The sequence below is a fragment of the Trachymyrmex septentrionalis genome, unplaced genomic scaffold (genome assembly GCF_001594115.1).
Source record: "Trachymyrmex septentrionalis isolate Tsep2-gDNA-1 unplaced genomic scaffold, Tsep1.0 scaffold132, whole genome shotgun sequence".
Classification (NCBI taxonomy): Eukaryota; Metazoa; Arthropoda; class Insecta; order Hymenoptera; family Formicidae; genus Trachymyrmex; species Trachymyrmex septentrionalis.
In genome coordinates, this window is record NW_017304461.1 from 989,227 (window position 1) to 1,009,498 (window position 20,272).

The 20,272-nt window shown below is 35.2% G+C and overlaps 1 protein-coding gene across 17 annotated transcripts in view; it reads right to left on the reverse strand.

Annotated features, from left to right (window-relative positions):
* LOC108757099 (plasma membrane calcium-transporting ATPase 2) overlaps positions 1-20,272 on the reverse strand; it is a 105,884-nt gene that overhangs the window by 50,027 nt on the left and 35,585 nt on the right. For 15 of the 17 annotated variants that reach the window (XR_001939882.1, XR_001939883.1, XM_018501446.1 and 12 more), the window contains 2 exons: positions 577-857; positions 65-265 (listed from right to left, as the gene is read on the reverse strand). Coding sequence is in view for 15 of the 17 variants with exons in the window: in XM_018501446.1 (XP_018356948.1) it covers positions 65-265; positions 577-733 (358 nt within the window). In the remaining 2 variants the exon portion in view is untranslated. Of the gene's footprint in view, positions 1-64; positions 266-576; positions 858-1,076; positions 1,381-1,467; positions 1,577-2,197; positions 2,424-20,272 lie in introns of those variants that run through there. The other 2 variants (XM_018501440.1, XM_018501441.1) reach the window with 2 other exon arrangements.

The following is a 20,272-nucleotide window of genomic DNA, read 5'->3' on the forward strand; positions in this document are numbered from 1 at the left end:
CTATCTAACAATAAGTGGAAACTACTCATAGATAAATATATGACATCACATCATAAATACTTACCTTCTTTTTCCTCATCATCAGCAGGCTGATAAAAGCTAAGACCTAATGAAACCAATGCTGCTACTTCTAAGATGATTAACGTGACATCTTGCAATGCTTCCCATACTAACTGTAAAAATGTTTTTGGTGGCTTTGGAGGTATCATATTGGAACCAAATGTATCTCGCCTATGTTGTGTGTCCGCTGCTGATCCACTAAGACCTACACAAATTATCACAATATATTTTTCATCATCTTTCTCTATGTCAGAAGTTTTATTTGTCATGATTCTTAGTCCAGTTCTTACATTTAAGCACAGTCTTAAGTCCTTTTTAAGTACAGTCTTAAGATTAATGTCTAAGTCAATTAGAGAGCCATATTAGCATCTTAAGGCATTACTTAAGACGATCTTAAAATAATAACTGACTATGAATATCGATTTAAGCTTTTAGAGATTAGAAGAAAGGTGTGTGAAATTTCTCTCTTGTCGACATAAATGCTCTGTCCTAGCGAGATACAGCTGACGAACCTACCTTCATTGGGTGAAGTATATAGCTTTTTACAAATCTCCTGCACACCACCGTAGCCATTGATCTTGTTGACACCTTCGCGACCCCGGAGCTCCATGAGCTCGCGGAGTTGCTTAAGCGTGACACCATATTGGGCCGGCCGGCCGTCTATCGTCGCCATGATATCCCTGTCGCCTCCGTTGGCCGAAGCCAACTACTGTTGCACTTCCGCAAGGCTACCACAGCTCGTATTATTCTCTGGCGTCTCTGCTCCACTGGCCTCCAAGTGAATGGAGGACCAACGGCTGAAACATAAGAGAGATCTTCTTTAATTATCAAATTTACAAAGTGCAATGAGATGCTAAATGGATATAAACACATGTTCCATGTTACATTCATATACATATGTTACATTTAATTCCATTTGTAACTTAAATTATCGCAGTGTGCCCATTGACTAGGAATTACAGTCTATGGGCCACGTTGACGCGTCTCAGGGAAAGAATTAAATAGACGAAATCTACCATCGCGAGGCGTGTAGCGCACATCGTTGCACGACGGTCGTGCGTTGCACGACGACAGGTCAGCTTTCCTTGATCCGGTGGTGCTGCAGGAATCGAGTAACGCGGACGCAATCGATATCAGGCGGCCGCGTGCCAGGAAACTGAACGAATAATCCGACGATGAGGATGATGATGACGGCGACGAGGACGAGGGCACGCGGCTACGCTCGCGACGGACGTTCTCGTCGCTTATGCAACGCGATTATTGATTCCGGGGGTGTGCAGCGACGTCGAAAGGAGCAACATCGCTTCGCCGTGCTGGTGCCTGCATACATGTACACTCATACACATACATACGCATGTACGACGCGCATACACACACACACACACACACACACCACGACGACCCTACCGCGGCGCTTCGCTAAATGTCAAACTCCTTTAACCCGGCGCCGAAGCGAACGCGCGCCGCGCACCGTGTCACGGAGAGAATCGGCGGCGAGATCGGAGCGAGATCATGAGGCGCTCGTCGCGCGCGCGCGCTAATCCCGGAGGTCGGTTAACCCTCTCTCTCCCCCGAGTTAAAGAGCCGACAGCCGAGTGCACTCGCCCCGTCCTCTCCGTCAGGGACACTTTCAGATTTCTATCCCGAGGAACGTTTCCCAGATATCGCTTTATCCTCGTTTAATGTTCAGTGAACAACAACAAGGATAAAGTGACACCTGAGTGGTACTCGAGTGGGAATTTGAACATGGACCAGGTGTTAACCCACTCCCCCTCGAGTACTCGAGCTGGAGCGTCTCGCGCTCCGAGATTGAGGTTATGCCGCCTCGGCAGCAAACTGGAGGACTGCGGAGCGAGCGGGGCTGCGCGAAGCGGAAGCGGCTGGCAAGCGATGTGAAGGTTGGCGCGGATCGCTCGAGTGCGGAGTGAAGTCCGCAGGTGAGAACCTCACAGGATGAAAACCGCGATGAATGCCGAGAACGTGGCTGTTGATGGAACGGAAAATACCGCTAACAGGACCGACTGTCACTCACTCTCGCTCGATAAGAATACAAACACGATGCTCTAAAAATAATAACGCGTGTCGGACGGAGAGGGAACAAATGTGAAAGAAAGAGAGTGAGAGAGGGCGCGTTTACCTCCTGATGATTCCCCTTTCGTGGCACGTATTAGGAAGATGATGTGTTTGAAGGAAATCGACGAACAAACAGCCGGGGCGACCACGGCCCTTTTAAGGCTGTCCCCCTTCCCTAGTCACAATTTCATGATTTCCCGTGAGTGACGTATTGGAAGGAGAGGCTTTATCGCCGCGCAGACAGAAAGGCAGGCGAGCGGTGGCAGGCGGTGCATCCAGTAATGTATGAAGATAGCTGCTGATCACAGGTAGTGGAGGCGAGTGTTAAGTGAAATTAGCTATCAGAGAGAGAGAGAGAGAGAGAGAGAGAGAGAGAGAGAGAGAGAGAGAGAGAGAGAGAGAAAGAGAGCAAAGTAATAATCTAGTAATAATCGATTCGTGTTGCCCTCTAGTAGATTGCGAGCGCAACTCCTCTCTCTTTTTCCTCTCTTTTTCTCTCTCATTCTCTCTTCTCTATCTCTTTTCCTTCCCCCTTCCCTAACTTTTTGTCTAGGATTGTTACTTTACCTTGAATCGCGGATTTGTTACGTACGATCGCGCGCTTTACTACGCTCGTAGTACTTCGAGTCTTTTATTTCCGTTCGCACCTGTCACCAACCCCACTTCCGGCGTTCAAAACGAAAGATCCACGAGTAGAATACGTAATTATATTAAGATCAAGATGACATGGAGTAGAAGTCATTTTAAGACAAATCATAATGATGTTATTCGATACACTTGTGAAAATGATTTTGCGTGTAATTCTTGACATATGACAGTTATTTTTTAATGATTTTTATTTAAAAAATACAAAATCATAAAGATAACATCAAGTGGAACTTATTTTAGAAAAAATTATAACATTCGTTATACCCAAGCAAAACAAGTTATTATGATATCAAGATGATGTCAAAATAACTCCAAAATGACCATTAAAAATCATGTTCCAATCATTTCCGATTCATCTTAATGTCATTTTAATGTTATCGTGATTTGTTCTGCTTGAGACACTTTTAATGATGATTTTATTACGAATTTGATGTGATAATAATTTTTTTATTAATTTCTGACGTGATAATGATTTTTTTAAGTGATTTTTTTACTAAAGAAATCACTTAAAAATCATTGTCATATCACAAAATCATCATGAAAATTGTATCGAATGACAGCATTATAATTTTTCCTGAAATGACTGATTTTTTTTAAATAAAAAAATCACTTAAAAATTACTGTCACGTCAAAAATTCATCACAAAATTATCAAAATCATAATGTTTTATAAATTGAATAACTTAAAAATTAAGAAGAATGTCACGCCAAGAGTTTATCACAAAATTATCTTCAAAAGTGCATATTGACGTCAATGTTATTTTTACTAAAATGACTTGTACTTGATGTTATCTTAATCTTTTTGTGATTTTGTATCTTTTTGTGTTTTTGTGATTTTATCTAAGTGATACGCAACTCGGGGAAAAAGAAAAGAATGATACGCAGAGACCGCGTGATCGATGTCCATTTTTTACCAATGCAGCTTAATTTTAATCTTGGTTTAATTTATTTTTTATCTTTTTCTAGTTCTAACCCAAGTAGAACACGGAGTTATAATTAAGTCATAATGATATCACAGAACGTTATCATAACGTCATTTGATACTTAAAAATTAATTTATGAGTGACGAATGAAGTCATGATGATATCTTCATGATATTATTATGACTTCTATGTTCTACTTGGGAAGAATTAGAAAAAGATATTCGTTAAGCCAAGGTTAAAGTTAAGTTGCATTTATAAAAATAGCAACGACGCGGGAAAAAAAAAGGGAATCTTCTGCGAGATAAAAATTTCGTCCCTCGAGAGAAACGACCTGAGTACACATCGGAAAGAGCACACGGAAATTTAATCCGTTCAGTAAAAGCCCTCTGCGACGAAAGATCAACGGCGGGACGATGGGAGACGTCGGGACGCCGGGCGTCGTCGTCGCGACGCGACGCGGCGACGCATTCTCCGTGCTCAAGATGGTCCAGCTCACTCACGAACGGTTCACGTAATCCTCTCATCCCCGGCTATTTCGAACTGGGCAATAATCAGCAGCGGCCGCGTTGGTTCCTTTTACGATGCCGATACGTGATCACGATGTCTCGACTGTGACGTTAAACAATCGAAGGTAGTGAGAGAATGTTAAACTTTATGTACAATAAGAAAGAACAGAGAATATAATCATCGTACATTATAAATTTTGTAATTTTTTAATCAGGCAATTATTACTTATCTATGCTGAGAAAAAAGTTTGAATTGTACCAACAAGAAGTACAAATAAAATAAATTAGGTATTAAGAAAAATGTTCTGATTGTACCAACGAGAAGTTAGAAAAAAAAAAATCAAATTCGATATAAATTAGATATTGAGAAAAATGCTCTGATTGTAGTAACGAGAATACAAACAAAATAAATTCTGATTATATAAATCAAAGTTCTGATTGTCGTAATTGAATTTCTAGTTACTTCGAGAGCAGAATGTTTAATAGATTTAACTGTCTAATTTATATGTTTCTGATTGAATCTATCAGAATTAATGCAACAGAACTTTTTTTCAGTGCAGACTTGTCGACTATTATCGCAAAGTCAATTTGATGAAATTTCTGTTGTTTTACTAACAGTTTTATATTAGCTATAACATCCTCTCTCCTCTCCCTCTCTCCTCCCCCTCTCCCAAAAACTCTCTCTCTCTCTCTCTCTCTCTCTCTCTCTCTCTCTCTCTATGTTCTGGGACGGATAATATAAATTTGACATTTTGCAATTTTCATGTCTGTTTCTACTGCAGAGTAATTTTGATCTCGGTTTATATATATAACTTAACTATCTTTTCTTATTTTAAGAATTAGAAAAAATAAACAGTATGTTAAACTGAGATTAAAGTTAATCTACATTGATAAAAGTAGAGGGATGATGAAGGACGAATCGGATTTGAACAAAATGGGGCTACGTTTAAATGTTAAATTCATGATGTAGAAAACTTTACACTGAAAAAAAATGTAGTATCAATAAGAGATACAAAAATAAGAGAACAAATTGTATTCTGATAATACCAAATAAAATTCTGGTTATCGTAATTGAATTTCTGATTGCGTTATTTCGACTAGAATGTGTTTGATAGATTTCATTACGTTTCAAAAAATTTAGCTTGGATTTAACACCGTGGGTGTTAAATATAATTCTCATCTTGTTGGTGTTGATTTATCAAAACGCCAACAAAATCTGGATTTAACATCATGAGTTTTAAATCATACTGTTAAATTTATAATGTTAAATTATAACTAATTGGAGTTATTTTTAATTATTTCTACAGGTCGCCACTGCTCCTATCCTATTAATTTAACTAAAACAACGCAGTTAACAATTTAACTCAAGAAAATATGTTAAATTTTATTCAAATTTAATTTATTATTTACTAGTGCACATTAAATATGGATGTTGTTTACTAACCACAGAAATGGATTGATTTATATTTTGACACACATAGAAGTTAAAATGTTATCTTAACAAGATTTAATTTCTTTGACTCCTTTGATATCTAACAGTGTAATGTTCAATCCACACCCATAGTGTTAAATCTACATCATGTTGATGTTTATGTCAACATCAATATGGAGAATATGGAGAAATAACCACCGCGTGTGATGTTAAATTTAAATTCACACTTATATTTTTTAAAGTGTATAAGTATCTGATTTGTACCTATATAGTCGAACGTATTTCGAATTCCAATTAATATAGACTTTTTCTAATGCAGAAAAAAAGAAAGAACAATAAAAAAAGAAACATGACGGAAGTATGATCGGACATAAAGGCGATGCCGGTTCTTGTCGAGATCGAATTTCGTGTGTATCGCGATCGTCTCCTCGAGCGACCGGATGACGTGATCTAAGGGACAGCTTCTTGCATCGATCTCAACGAAAATTGCGTAAGGAGAAGCAATTTCCCGTTCGTGTCGTTCCGCACAGCGTTTCCGTCGCTTTTCATTAAAACGAGCGTCGGGCATTTGGCGCGCGCGCGTAATTGCATTTCGCCGCGCACATTTGAGCGGCGAAACCGCGCTGGGGCGATTTTTATAGCGCAATCTCGCGACTTGAAATACTTCCAAAATGCAACGGCCTTTCCCTTCTCCTTCTTCCTCCTCCTCATCCTCTATCGTAAAAAGTTCTTCGAGTTTCGCTTTGAACAACATCGACTAATGTCCGCTTCTACCAATATAGATTAACTTTAATCTCAGTTTGAGGATGTATCGCACGTATTTTTTTAACAAAATGAAAAAATTATGAAAAAATTACAAATTTTTCTATATTGCATTTGAAAGTAATACAAAAAGCAATTTAGAAACTGGATAAGATATGGATAAATGTATGTATAGCCGGATCTTTTCAATGTTTCTTCCATTGTTTATAACTTTTTCATTAACAAAGTTACATTTTTTTTACTTGATACTGTTATATGTTCCTTAATGTTTGGTGTTTTGATTATGAAAAAATTTATTAATATGTTCATTTTTATGAAAGTTATAAACAATCGAATTGAATTGCACGTGTCAGTCTGCTGTTCTCGTAGCGTGGCGTTTAAGAATTTAAAGAATTCTAAGAATTAGAAAAGAATTAGAATTAGGAAAAACTAAAGAATAAATTAAATCGAGATACAAAACTAATCTACATTGATAGAGACACAAGCCGTTGAAGCGAAGGTATTAGAAAATGAGTCAATCGGATCAGTCAAGGATCGATTCTGACGCGACAGCCTTCCACCTCTATAATAATACTAACAGATAACGATCGCGCACAAATTGTAAAAAAAATTACGATTTGTCACGTAAAACATACGCGTCATTCGCAGTCGTTCGCAATCGATTCAACGTGTTGTCCACGCGGTGATTCGAAGGCCTCTTACGTGTCCGATTTGATCATCCGACAACACTCGTGTTCTCCCTTTCTCCACAATAGTATCTGGCCACAATAGTATCCTGGCTCTATAATAAATACGGAATCTGCGAGCGTAAAACGCGGAGAAGGTTGCGGATCGCCCGGTTAACTCTCGCGTATGAATTACGGGCGGATTACGACGCGGTGATGGCATTTCGCGCTGCGAGGAAACGATGTGACGGCCCGGGGAAGAGGACCGGTCGTGTTACTGTTTCAGCGCCGAGTGACCGCGGCCGCGGGAGCGTATCGTCATTAAATGCGTCTATAGAGCGCGGCGAGAGAGGCGAGGTCGCGAAATGATGTCACCGCTTACGCACGTTCATCGAATTAGACCCCGCGCGATTTTATTATCCGCTCAGACGGCTCTTAGCTAAACGAGTTTAATCGTTTTTGCATGAGCCGCTCTCATTATTCACCCGCGTACCACACCGTCACGTAACGTTAATTCTCCGTCCGGGGTGCGTTCCTGTTTATTAACTGCATCCCGCTGCACTCGCAAGCGTTCTCGTCGTCATCGTCGGTTAGATGAGAAATGTCTTGTCAAATGTCACAGATCGCCGGAGATTCGACGTTTGCCGAAGCTCGGAATACTGGTATACATTTCGCGAATATTAATGTGAAAAATGTATTAACACTACACTGTTAAATTATTCATGTCAAATTATACCCAACTGAAGTTATTTTACTTTTACATACAGAAAAGTATCGTTGCTAAGAAAAGTGATCACTCAATTCTTCCTTTTCACTTTCTTCCTTTTAAATAATGGTTACCTTCAATAAAGAATATATATTTTCTTCTGATAATATAATCTTAAAATAGACTTAAAAACAAATTTTAGAAAAACTCGTTATTATTGAAAACAAGAATCTATTTTCTTTTGAAGAACATTGTAAAATTGATCGAAGAAGTAACTTTATATAATAAGCAAATCGAATTTGTTTTAATTTAATAATATTGATTGAAGCATTAAACTTACTAGGATTCAGAACACATTTTGAATAAATTTTATCCTCATGATGAACTTTTGCGGACATTAAAATTAACAAGTCGGAAATTTTTGCAAGGTTTTTTTAAGGCATGTGACAAGTCTTACAAAGTAAGAACATTTTCCATTTTGTCCAACTCATAATTCATATGTAAAAATAACCAAACTTACAGAAACTCAAAAGGCACAGTGACCTTTCGAAAGTAGAGATTTTAAATTTTAAAATTCTATTTTAAAATTTAAATTTCGTTAATTTTTAACTAAGTTAAAAATAAAGCTGCTTGAATTTTGAAGTTTGTAGCGCTACGAACTCTTGTTCAAACCCAATACAATACATAACTTTGGCTAATATCCTTAATGTAAATTTCACGGTTCTTCTAATCTATTAAGAATATTCATTTCGAGATAAAAAAAACTGACAAAGAAATAACGAGTTTCACGAATGCAGTTTCATCGACAAATCGATCAATCAATCTTTGAAAATTGCAGGGCTGGTAAAGACTAATGTTTTTTTTTTTAAAGAATAAATCAATTTTTTCTTAAATATGCTTCAAACGTGCTTTAAACAGTATTATAAAAAGACACGTTTAAAAACACCAATTAAGCATGTTTTAAACTGTTTAAAACATATTTTTTTACCAACCCTGGAAAAATATGACTCTCACCTGCTAGACACGAGAAAGAAACGAATCTGGGAGCGCGTTTTACGCGGTCGGAGAATAAATAGTATCATGTCACAACTAGTCATCGGCTCTGCTCGCGCTCTGTGAGAGATAGAAGAAATCAACGGGGAATGATTCATGAATGTAAAAGAGCGTCCTACGCAAACGCGCTCTTCGTTCACGCGGCGCGTTCTCGGAATTCTCTGGCGCGTCACGCTCAACCATTTTCTTATCAAAATCCAAGCTCGTCCTTAATACTCGCGAGGCACGCTTGCGGAGGAAATATGAGGAGGGAAAAAGGCATGTAAATAAATATTTACGACGCCTCCTCCAGCCCCCCTTTAAGCATCGTATCCGGCCGAATATAACCGGTCGATATAAACGATGCTGAACGCGTCACTAACATTCATTCGCATTCGCGATGCGGTCGTTAAGCGAAACAACAATATTATCCTCGAGGATGACGCATATATTCGTTTAATACTTTCACCGCCAGCATCGTCTCGCGTGGCGACATTGACGATTTCATGTGCAACAAAAAAACAGAGAATGCACCGTTTGTTTCAATGTGGGTTATAAGACGCGATGATGTAAAACGCTCTTAACAACGGGTTACAAATGGATGACGTAATCGGAGAATAATTTTGCATATCGATCCATTAGATAATTTACGAGAAATAATTTTCGGCTTGTAGTCGTTTCTTGAAATGTACTCTGTACGGTGTGTTTCGATCTATTATGTTCTTACTACGTTACTTACACTTAACGATCACTTTTAGTGGATGCATCCTTTTAAAAAAAATTGTCCAACAACATAAACAGATAACGAGGCTCGACCAAGATAGGCAAGGAACGACTGGCACGTGGTGATTACTCGTTGAAATTTTACAGGTTTGTTGGCCCCACCTCGTAATCGCGACAGTCTTTTCGAATACGCGCAGGTAGTAAAATTGCGACAGAATGCAATTCATCTTTCAGCGTGCAGTGATTTTGAGATGAACGACATACGGCATCTGTTCCGATGCATCATTCATGCTTCTACCATTCGCTATACACCTTGATTGCATCACTGTTTTTATTTAACTTCTAAAGAGACCCCTGTTGAATATGTTAATATCTAAATTGAAGAGAGAGAGAGAGAGAGAGAGAGAATCATGAATATATTTTTTTGATGCAATATTTTCAGGAGATGGAGTATTTAGCACATTTTATATCACATTTATCATCGCACTTAAGTATTTTATTTACATTAGTAATTATACCGCATTTATAAATAATTTAATCTTTGTGAATGACATCGATATTCTTCCGCATAAATTCAACCAACGACATTCAATATTCTTACGTGGAAAAGATGATTTTAAAGTATCTAAAAATTTAGCTAAATCTGAAAATAATAATTTTATTGAGCCATCAAAATAATATTATATAGGACGCTTAAATTGATTACTAAAATTATACCAGAATTTTTCACAGCATCGCTACTTCAGATCTCTACGGAATTATTTTGATGGCTCAATATTTCGGTCCAACAAAATTATTTTCAGATCTGTATCTAGTTAAATTTTTAGATACTTCAGCAAAATTGTTCTGTCCGTTTTTTTTTTAACGATATCTTCAGAAAATAGAATAAATAAGCATATTTTGCTACATTTGTCACTTAAATATTTTACATTAATTATCACAATATTTTTACAAAAGTAATTATAAAATAATTGTCTTTTGCAATTGACATCGATATTGTTCCGCATATAAAATTCAACCAACGGTAATCAGCATTCTCATTTTCTTTTGCGATATTTTTAGGAGATGAAATAAATATTTTATGTCACATTTGGCACTTATGTATTTTACTTTATTTTTAATAATTATCACTCATTTGCTACAACAACGACACACAAGTCAAAAATTGAAGTGGTCCAAAAAATAAATTTAATTGTTTTGAATCATTAAAATTTTGTAAATTTAATTTTGAAATTCAATTTTGATGTAACAATTGATTGTAGAGAAACACAAGATGTACTTTTAATTTTTTTCTTTATTTTTCATTCTTTTTTACAAACTCTTTTTACAGGTTTCTTTTTTCTAGAAAATCAAATTTTTTGAATTATATTGTTGCAAATGAGCTATATATTTACAAAAGTAATTATGAAATAAAATTCAACCAATGACGTTCAACATCCTCACGTCTTTGCCGTATTTTTAAAAGCTAGAGTGAACAAACATTTTAGTTTTGTCGTAGCACTTAAGTATTTTACGTCAATAATGATCACGTTACCATGTTTAAAAAAAATAACACCGTTTAACAAAAACCTTATTTTTTGCAATACAAATGTGACTAGTCATTTGCGACATATTTTTGCCTGCTGAACATAAATGTATTGACAAAGTTTAATATATCACAATTTTGAGAATGACATTAAAGAAGCAAAAAAAAATAATGAGAATAACTGTTTTATATTCGTATTGATGTTGAAAAATGTTGAACAGTATAATTATATGATAGCGTAATTATATGATAATTATTATTTTGTGCAACTGACATGGATATATTCTCTGCGCAAAATTCAACCAACGACATAATATTTTTTTTCCGTCTCTTTTGCATAACGCAGAACGAAACTCCGTGGAGGGTTAAGGAATCACGTGTTACTCTAATTACCACCCACTCCGGGGGCATAATTTCCACCCACGTCAGGACCACAATAACGAATATTATCTCGAATGCGCACGCAAAATCGTGGGTTCACACGGTTTTTTTTTTATGTTAAAGTTGCGCAATAAGCAACGAAGAATAAAACAGCATGGACACGACACTTCAATTATGTTCCCGCTAATTATGTGCAGCCTTCAAAAAACGCGAAGTCGTCATCGCGGAATTTCCGCATAAATTCTCGTATTATAGTGATAAAACCTACTTTTTTTTCTCTTCCCCCACTGATCTCGCGTGGGTCGCGCTTTTCAATTTTTGCAGCGTCGTCGCGCAAAACTCGGAAATAAAACGGACCTGAGAACGCGAGATCGCGGATCGAGTTTGCGTGTAGGTGAACTCATTAAAAGTGGATCTCCGAATATCCGTGCAAGAGTTTCCTACGCGCTACATGACGTCATCTAGTATGAGAACGTCGAGTTTTTCGCGAGAGCGTTCGCGAATTTTTTCAGCTTATTTAACTACGATCGCACGAACGTGTCGGACGAGTTGTTTTCCGTCCTTCCTGTTTTTTTTTCCATCTTGCGAGACTCGTAATTTTTATTATACACATAACGCGCGGCCGGATTGCTTTCGCAATATTCTCCTTCGCAGATGATATTCTTCGTTAACAATATCACGTCACATGCTAATCGGGGTCTTCGGCGAGACGCCAAGTTGTCGAAAATTGCCTCGAGAATTGCGGACGGCTATGAGCCGGGGAAACGATGAAATACGACACCAGCTATCCAGAAAGGTAGTAAAATGCAGTATACAATGAGGTAATAAGCAGCGGAATATAGACGGCGAGAACGAAAATATTTACACGAGCCTCGTATCAATGGACTTTCGCGGGCCTGTTTCTCATTAAAGCAATTTACTTCGGAGCTCCATCCAAATTGAGTCACGGAGGTTATCGTGATTTCTCTTGAACTATTAATCCACTTAATTCATTTCGTTTAAAAAGATGGGAAGATTAAGGTAATATATCGCGATCGCGATAGATACCAGTGCGTACCCGAATTGTGTCGTGTGTGACAGCCACTTGTTCGATGTCACGCACAATAAAACGTCACGCACCAGGCCAAGTGAATCAATCCGATCATCCTCGACTCTTCCGCATCTGCCTCTCGTTATTTATTTCTTTATTTATTTATTTCAATACAATAAATGCACGGAAAGAACGATTTTGATAAAGTATTTAAAAACTGAGATAGGTCCAGATCTAAAAATAATTTTATTAGATCGCCAAAATAATCACGTAAAAATCTCAAGCATTGCTGCAAAAAACTTTCACATTTTTAGTGGCAGTTTGAACGTCCTACATAATTACTTTGATGGTCCAACAAAATTAGTTGCAGATTTGCATTTAGCTAAATTTTTACACACTTCAACAAAACTGTCCTTTTCGTGTAAGCAAAATTCATAAAGCCAAAATGAATAGTGGTCTAATAATATTTTTTTGTGAATTTTACAATTTCCTGTTCAAGCAAACTGCGCTTCGATTACCTATTTGTTGGTTTTGAAACACAGTCCTACACTGTTAGATATGAAAGGAGCAATAGTAATTCCTTAAGTTAATATAAAATAATATTTTGTTATTTTTTTAACTTCCAACGTGTGTCAAAATGTAAATCAGTACATTTCTGTGATTGGTTTCAAAGTAAACAGCGTCTCCATATTAACGGATGCATTTATAAGTGAATAATAAATTAAATTTAGTCAAATTTAATATATTTTTTCAAGTTAAATTGTTTAACTTCATTGTTTTAGTTAAATTAACGATATATTGAATAGAAGCGGTGGTGACATAGAGATGATTAAAAATAACTCAAATATTGGCTGTAATTTAACGTTATGAATTTAACAGTGCAATTTAAAGCTGGAGTACGTAATATCACAAATTAAATTCGGAAGCAATTTCATAATACTGATGCTGATGAGCATATAAACCTTCAACAACAGTTACGAAAACTACACTTGAGTTCTAAAGCCTCCTGTTTGAAGTGCAGAATGCAAGTGAACCTTACGGCGATTGATAGAGAAAGATTTTAAAGGATTTGTACCTACAATTTAGAATTCATAGTATCAATCGTTCAGTTTGATATAATTGATATAATTTTCTAAAACACACAACATTGTTTTACCAAAAAATATCGACAATATTATTGACAGTCTTGAACATCATTATGATAGGGGATATCATTGTGATATAGGAGACTCACTAATGAAGAGATCCGGATCACCATCAATATTCTATATTAATTCTCATTTAATATTAATCACACTCAATTAGTAATAATGACAATATTTGTTGGTACTGACAGTATTATTGACCATGTAAAATTCCTATTTATATAACATAGAACGTTAAAAGAACTGAGACATTGCAACGTTAAAATGTTGAATATTCTTCAACGTTGAATTTGTGCTAATTTTTCTACATTGGTTGTTAATGTATAAAACACTGTAAAGAATTTATTGCGGAAAATATCACCCATTAAAATATGACTCAAAATGTCAGCCAGGATTCGAATCTAGATCTTCGTCATTCCGTGATGGGCTTTTTACTGTTGTTTGTTTATTTCTTTCTTGCGTACAATATTTTCATGTCTCGTCAGACGAGGAGGACCCTTCATATCGTTCACAATCACGGTTACCTCATTTTCGAATCGCACACGCACGCGAGCATTTAGGAGCAAAACAGCATGTTGCCGCACGCGTGATATATCTGATGACCGATCCGGCCTTTCTACAGTTCCACACAGGACTGGCGGATGCCGTCCGTCGAAACATTTCCGCCTGTCGCATAATCGCTAGCCGCGACATACGCAGGAATGTATAATACATAGTCGGGATGCGCGGCTCTCCAGGGACGGTTGTTGATATTACGAAGTATCTCATCGCGAAATATCACTGTATGCAGTTTTAATGTTTCACCATCTCGTCCATTTTGCGTATATTCCTACAGAAAAATATGCTACTGTTGTAAAAGTGATTACTCAGTTTAGTTTTTTCTTTTAAGTTACAGTTTAACAAAGAATATTTTTTTAATATATAATTGTCTTAAAATATACTTATTACAAATGTTAGAAAAATTTATTATCGTATATTCGAAGAATTTATTTTGAAAATGTTAAATTTTATCGAAGAAGCGACTTTATATAATAAGCAAATCGAATGTATTTTAATTTGATAATCTTGATTAAAATATTAAACTTATTAAAATTCAGAACATATTTCGAATAAATTTGTGATGAACTTATGATAGATTTACGGTTGAAATTTAGGAATATTTCTGAAATAATAAATTATGTTTAAATATATGTATGTATTTTTCTGTATGTATGCTGAGAGAAAAGTATTTAGTATTTATGACTATAATTATAAGTAAAATAATTATAAAGCTATTTATATAGTTATATTACTATAATGTTAGCAATAACAATTATATTTATAGTTTTTCCGAAAAAAATATAGTTAATATCGAAAATGACAAAAAAAAAGTTAAATTATGGCAATTATAATAATTTGTTTTTCAATGTAAAATAATGTATAGATATATAACGTATGAAGAAACCCCAAAAAAATTAAATTATGGCAATTATAATAATTTGTTTTTCAATGTAAAATAATGTATAGATATTGTATATAACGTATGAAGAAACCCAAAACATTTTCTTTCTTTGGACGAGTAATTGATTTCTTGGCTGTTTCGAACTAGCTCCGACAATTATTCTTAAAGTCGAAATGATAAAAATAAAAATGAAAAAGTTTGCCGACTTTACGGCTCTCGGATGACAATATAGTTCAAGCTCGTGGAAATCTTTTTCGGGTATTTGGCACTCTCTTGGGACTTCCAGACAGCGGCTGAAAAGTTCCATCGAAAAATATTCAAATCGATTCTGATTAAAATGAAAAAGTTATCACCGATTTCTGCATAAAGAAAACCGCAAAGTTGACAGCTCATAAAAACTGTAATTATTATATTTGCTACTATTGCAATTGTAGCCACAAATACCGTACATTTTTCTCCCAGTATATTACTATCTCTACTGTTTATCTTTTTCTCTGACTATATATATTTATTTATCTACTGTCCTTATCACTCCTTTCAGTTGCAGCGTGCATTAACTATGCGACACATCATTGCTGGTCAACGCACGCGTGCCGATCGCCAGCCAAGGATGCAGTTTCCTCCTGTGCCCCTCTCGGTCTCGCCGTGCGCTCACTTGTAACGTAATCGCCGATAATATACGCACCATCGCACCTCTTTTACATGCCGCGAGACGCAACGTAGGGTATGGGGCATAGCTTCGTCTGGTATTGGATTCTGCGGTGCCGGACTCTGCGGTGTTTGTCGGCCCGTTGGAAAATTCGTGTGGTGTGTGGTGTTACGGAAAATTGTTTTACTGACTCTCTCTCTCTCTTTCTCTCTCTCTCTCTCTGTCTCTCTCTTTCTCTCTCTCCTCCCTCTCTCTATCTCTTTTTCTCTCTTCGGTGATCGACACGAAGCAAAGTAACGCGGCCAGATAGATCTCTCCCGTAGAAACAAACAGCAGCCTTGTCCTGCTATCCGTTTTCGCGTAATTTTGCTGTTTACGTAACACAAGAATCAAGATTCTAGAATGCACACGAAAGAAAAATCAGATAGAATGTTTACTCATCTCCGCTTTTTTAAATAAATAAATCAGTACATAGATAGATAAATGGATATTATTATTGATTATTTAACGTTTTAGAATCAGATTCTCTCAAGTGTTAAAAAATAATACACTCGGCAATACATAATTGAATAACAAAATAAATAAAATTGAAAGCAAATACATAAAATAAAATTATAAAAATAAAGAGAAAAAAAAATGAAATATAAAAATAGAAGAGATAAAAATTGAAAAAAAAATATCATACATAGACTACATCCTTCCCTCTCTTTTTCTAATTTTGATTACTCAATCTTTAAGTAGATACACTGAGAGAACTTTATAAGAAGAAAATAAACAATTTTCATCTCTTGCTGTAAAGTTGGAGTATTTGAGCAAAAAATTATTGAAAATCAATATTTAGCGAATTTTAGTAATTAATATCTCGTTAACTATTGCGAAAATCACAAAATGGTAGAGGATTTTTCGACTCAGTTTAATCCGCTCTACTTTCTCATGAGTAATGCCGAAATTTAAAGACACCCTGTATATAAAATTACTACTTAATAAATTTGCAAGTAACTTTTTTACTTCATTTTCCAACTTTCTTGCTACAATATTTTAAGTCGCAAATTTTTGGGCAAATATAATTAAATGTTACTATAATTACGTAATTATTACTGTTATAATGTAATAACTTAGTAATATTACTATGTAATAATTTAGTAATAACTATATGTATAATTCTATCAAGAAATATATACATTGGCAACCGAAAATAACAATAAATTATATTGTTATACAAATTATCGCAATCATTATAATGATTAATTTAACTGTAATTTAAAGTAACTGCAACCATTTTTATACGGTAATAATAACTATAATAACTATAATTAATAATTAATAAATATCATTTTTTGTAACTAACTATATATATATATATATATTGTATATTTAATAATAGAACTATACATATACTATATGATTATTATTATTAACTTATACAGCAGTAATCATAATTATAATTATAAGTAACACACTTAATTACAAATATAAAAAATTTTTCTCTCAGAGAAGGTAGACTATTTAGAGTACCTTAAAAAAAATTTTAACTTTAAATTGTAGTTTGTAATTGTGTATTTTTTAAGTATAGAATTTACATTATTTCTATCTTTATAAGATAAAAGAATATAAAAATAATGAACTTTCGAACTTCTTGGCAATACTTTTTATTTTCTTTTTCCCAATCGAGGAAAAAGTTTTTAAAATAACTATGCGTGGGCATAGCTACCTAGGATAAAACTAGTGCTGTTGAAGAATTATAATTCTGGGCAATGACTTGACACGTATCGATGTACATGTTATTTATTGGTTTTCTTTCTTAATGAATGATTAAAAAAGGAAGCATAAATGTCAACACACGTTAAAGTCGAATTCTAGAATTATAAATCTTGGACAATATTGCTTTAAAGGATTCACTTTCTCTTTCCAGAAATAAAGTTCGAAAATTAGGCCAAAGGGCGAGATCGGCCGTTAGCAGAGTAAATTTAATCAATCTCACGCGGATCTTCGCACGTCATGACGTCGTTTGCCAGGCTCGTTTCGGATAATGATCAAGCACAGTCATGTCTCTACGTTTCCCCGTTCATCCTACCAAACGTATTCAGGAAGAAACAATTTCATTCGATCTACTCTTTCTTTTTTTCTCCGTTTCTCGCTTCTCTCGGAACGGTGATTGCTCCCGTAATGATACAAGCTCCTCGTGGAAATAGGAGAATTTTATCATGGCGATAGAAGGAAAAAAGAAGAAAGCATAAAGGCGGGAAAGACTGTAAGTAAGACAAAGAAAGTGTCGAGATAAAATTGCATTATCCCTCCTATTCTTCTTCCTATCTTTCTCTCCTCTATACGTCATGATCACTCAAGAGATATTTCGGCTATGTCTGCTGACGTCAGATACGGAAAAGCGTATATAATGCAAACGCATGCTGCGTAATTGAGATACTTGAGATGGGAACGATACAAGGGGAGACAGATGAGTTGTAATTATATATATATATATATGTTACGCGTATAAGATTATTTCCTGGGAAGATCAAAATGGGGAAGAGGGATTATATACCGGCGACCGTGTTCAACCGTGGAATTCAATTTGACGTTTTCAGAGACGTTGCTTAAATCTTAATTAGGCCATTACGTCATTCTTCGATCGAAGAGTAGGTACGTGAGCTTCCCGAAACTCGCTTGATTCGTTGGATTAAACAGAAAATCTTCATCGAATGCATCATACTCGAACTTCGCTAGGAGGAGATATATCAAATAATTTTCTTAAAAGAATGAAAAAGAAGACATTTAAAAAAATTCTCTACACGAATTGATACTTAATCTTTCGTCAATGAAACTTTGAAGGTACAGCCGTTTTTTTTATTGTAAATTCTAGTAAATAAATTTAAATCTGTATAGAAAAATAAATAAAATACAATCCAACACTTCTACAATAGTAAAAACTCGTAAAAGCTTCCACAAGTATATAAGAATTTTTTTAGATTTTTATACAGTCTGGACAGTCTTAACATATTTACGAAAATTAGTATTTCATATTAACAAAAATATAAATTTTGAAGTGTTTAATTGTATTTTATTAAATACCAAAAATAATAATTAACACACAAAAATGTCCACTTTTAGCTTTGATACAAGCTTTAAGACACTTGAAGAACGCATCAATGATGACTGCGCATCTTTTTATAGATAAATTTTATTAAGCTAACTAATAGAGCTTCAGTTTATTAAACAATAAAAATCTTTTAGTGCAGAGTCTTTTTGATATCTATTAGTAAGACGTAACTAATACTTCATAGTTTGCTGGTAAATATACGTTACTATCTAGGTAACCAGCTGACGTTATTTGTCATCGTTTTGACGTCAAAATGACGTCAAGTATAATCGTCAGTTTATTATTCAGACAGAATACAGAGTCATAATTGAATCATAATATTACTTGCATCTTTTTTTGCATTCAGCATCTTCGCTTTTTCTCTCTTCAACGTCCGAATATATATTTATTTCGTTTTGAGTGTAGAAGTTTTGAGGATTTGAAGCAACCTAAATAAACCTAATGATATCATTATAGAATGTCATTTGACATTAAAAAAAATGAGCTTAATTAAAAAAAGTCATGATAATGTTCGTACGATATTTAATATGACTTCTGTGTTCTATTTGAGTACCTGAGTAATGATTTGATAGACACACAAAATTTTATAGCTTTTTTGTGCATTGAATTCAAAGGGTTGCTAAAGGTGCAAAATTTCATATTGACAACAAAGGATTAAGAACATAGACATTGTGTATCTGGATGTTTCAAAATTGTTAGATAATAATCGTTTTCGAAAATATCCTAAGTGATAAACGAATACAGGAAGAAACGTCTTGGCGAGTTTAATTAGAACGTATATTTATTTACATTCATAACTATGTAACGTTAAACATTTCCGTAAAATTTTGCAAGTCGTCCGAAGCAATAAGAGACACGACGGCAGAATTTTTAAGAATATTCGACTTCACGTATGAGTGAACCATGACAAGATTGATCATGCTCATCGATCCTGCAGAATCTTGAGTGTTCGGTGTAAACTGTCGCGTAAAAATGTCGACGAGTTCTTATCGCGCGTATTAACGGCGGTGGATGCATTTCACGGAACGGGAAAAGACAAAGTAATTCCATTTAGTAGACTCGTTCGTGATTAAAAATAGCGTCGCGATGTCTTCGTGCACGCGTTCAGTATGATTCTCTCTTTCTGTTTCTCTCGCTTTTTCTCTTTCTCGAGCGAACCGGCGCACCCATTCGTGTGCCATTTGTACACAGGGTGCCCCAGAAATCCCGTTCATAATTTTAATGATGCGACCTGTACGCGCAAAAGAGCAACATTCTCCATGTTCGTGTTCAGTGTCTTGCAAATCGTGACGATAAATTGATAATATTCCATATTTTCTTGTTGCACGTAATTGTTAGAAACGTCTCGAAGGCATAAGAACCTCCAAAAGTTCCAAATCCAAAGTTCTAAATACAAAATATTACATTAACATTTATGCAGAAATTTATCCAATATTAAAAATTCTATTAAATATTAATTATATTAAAAGTTATAT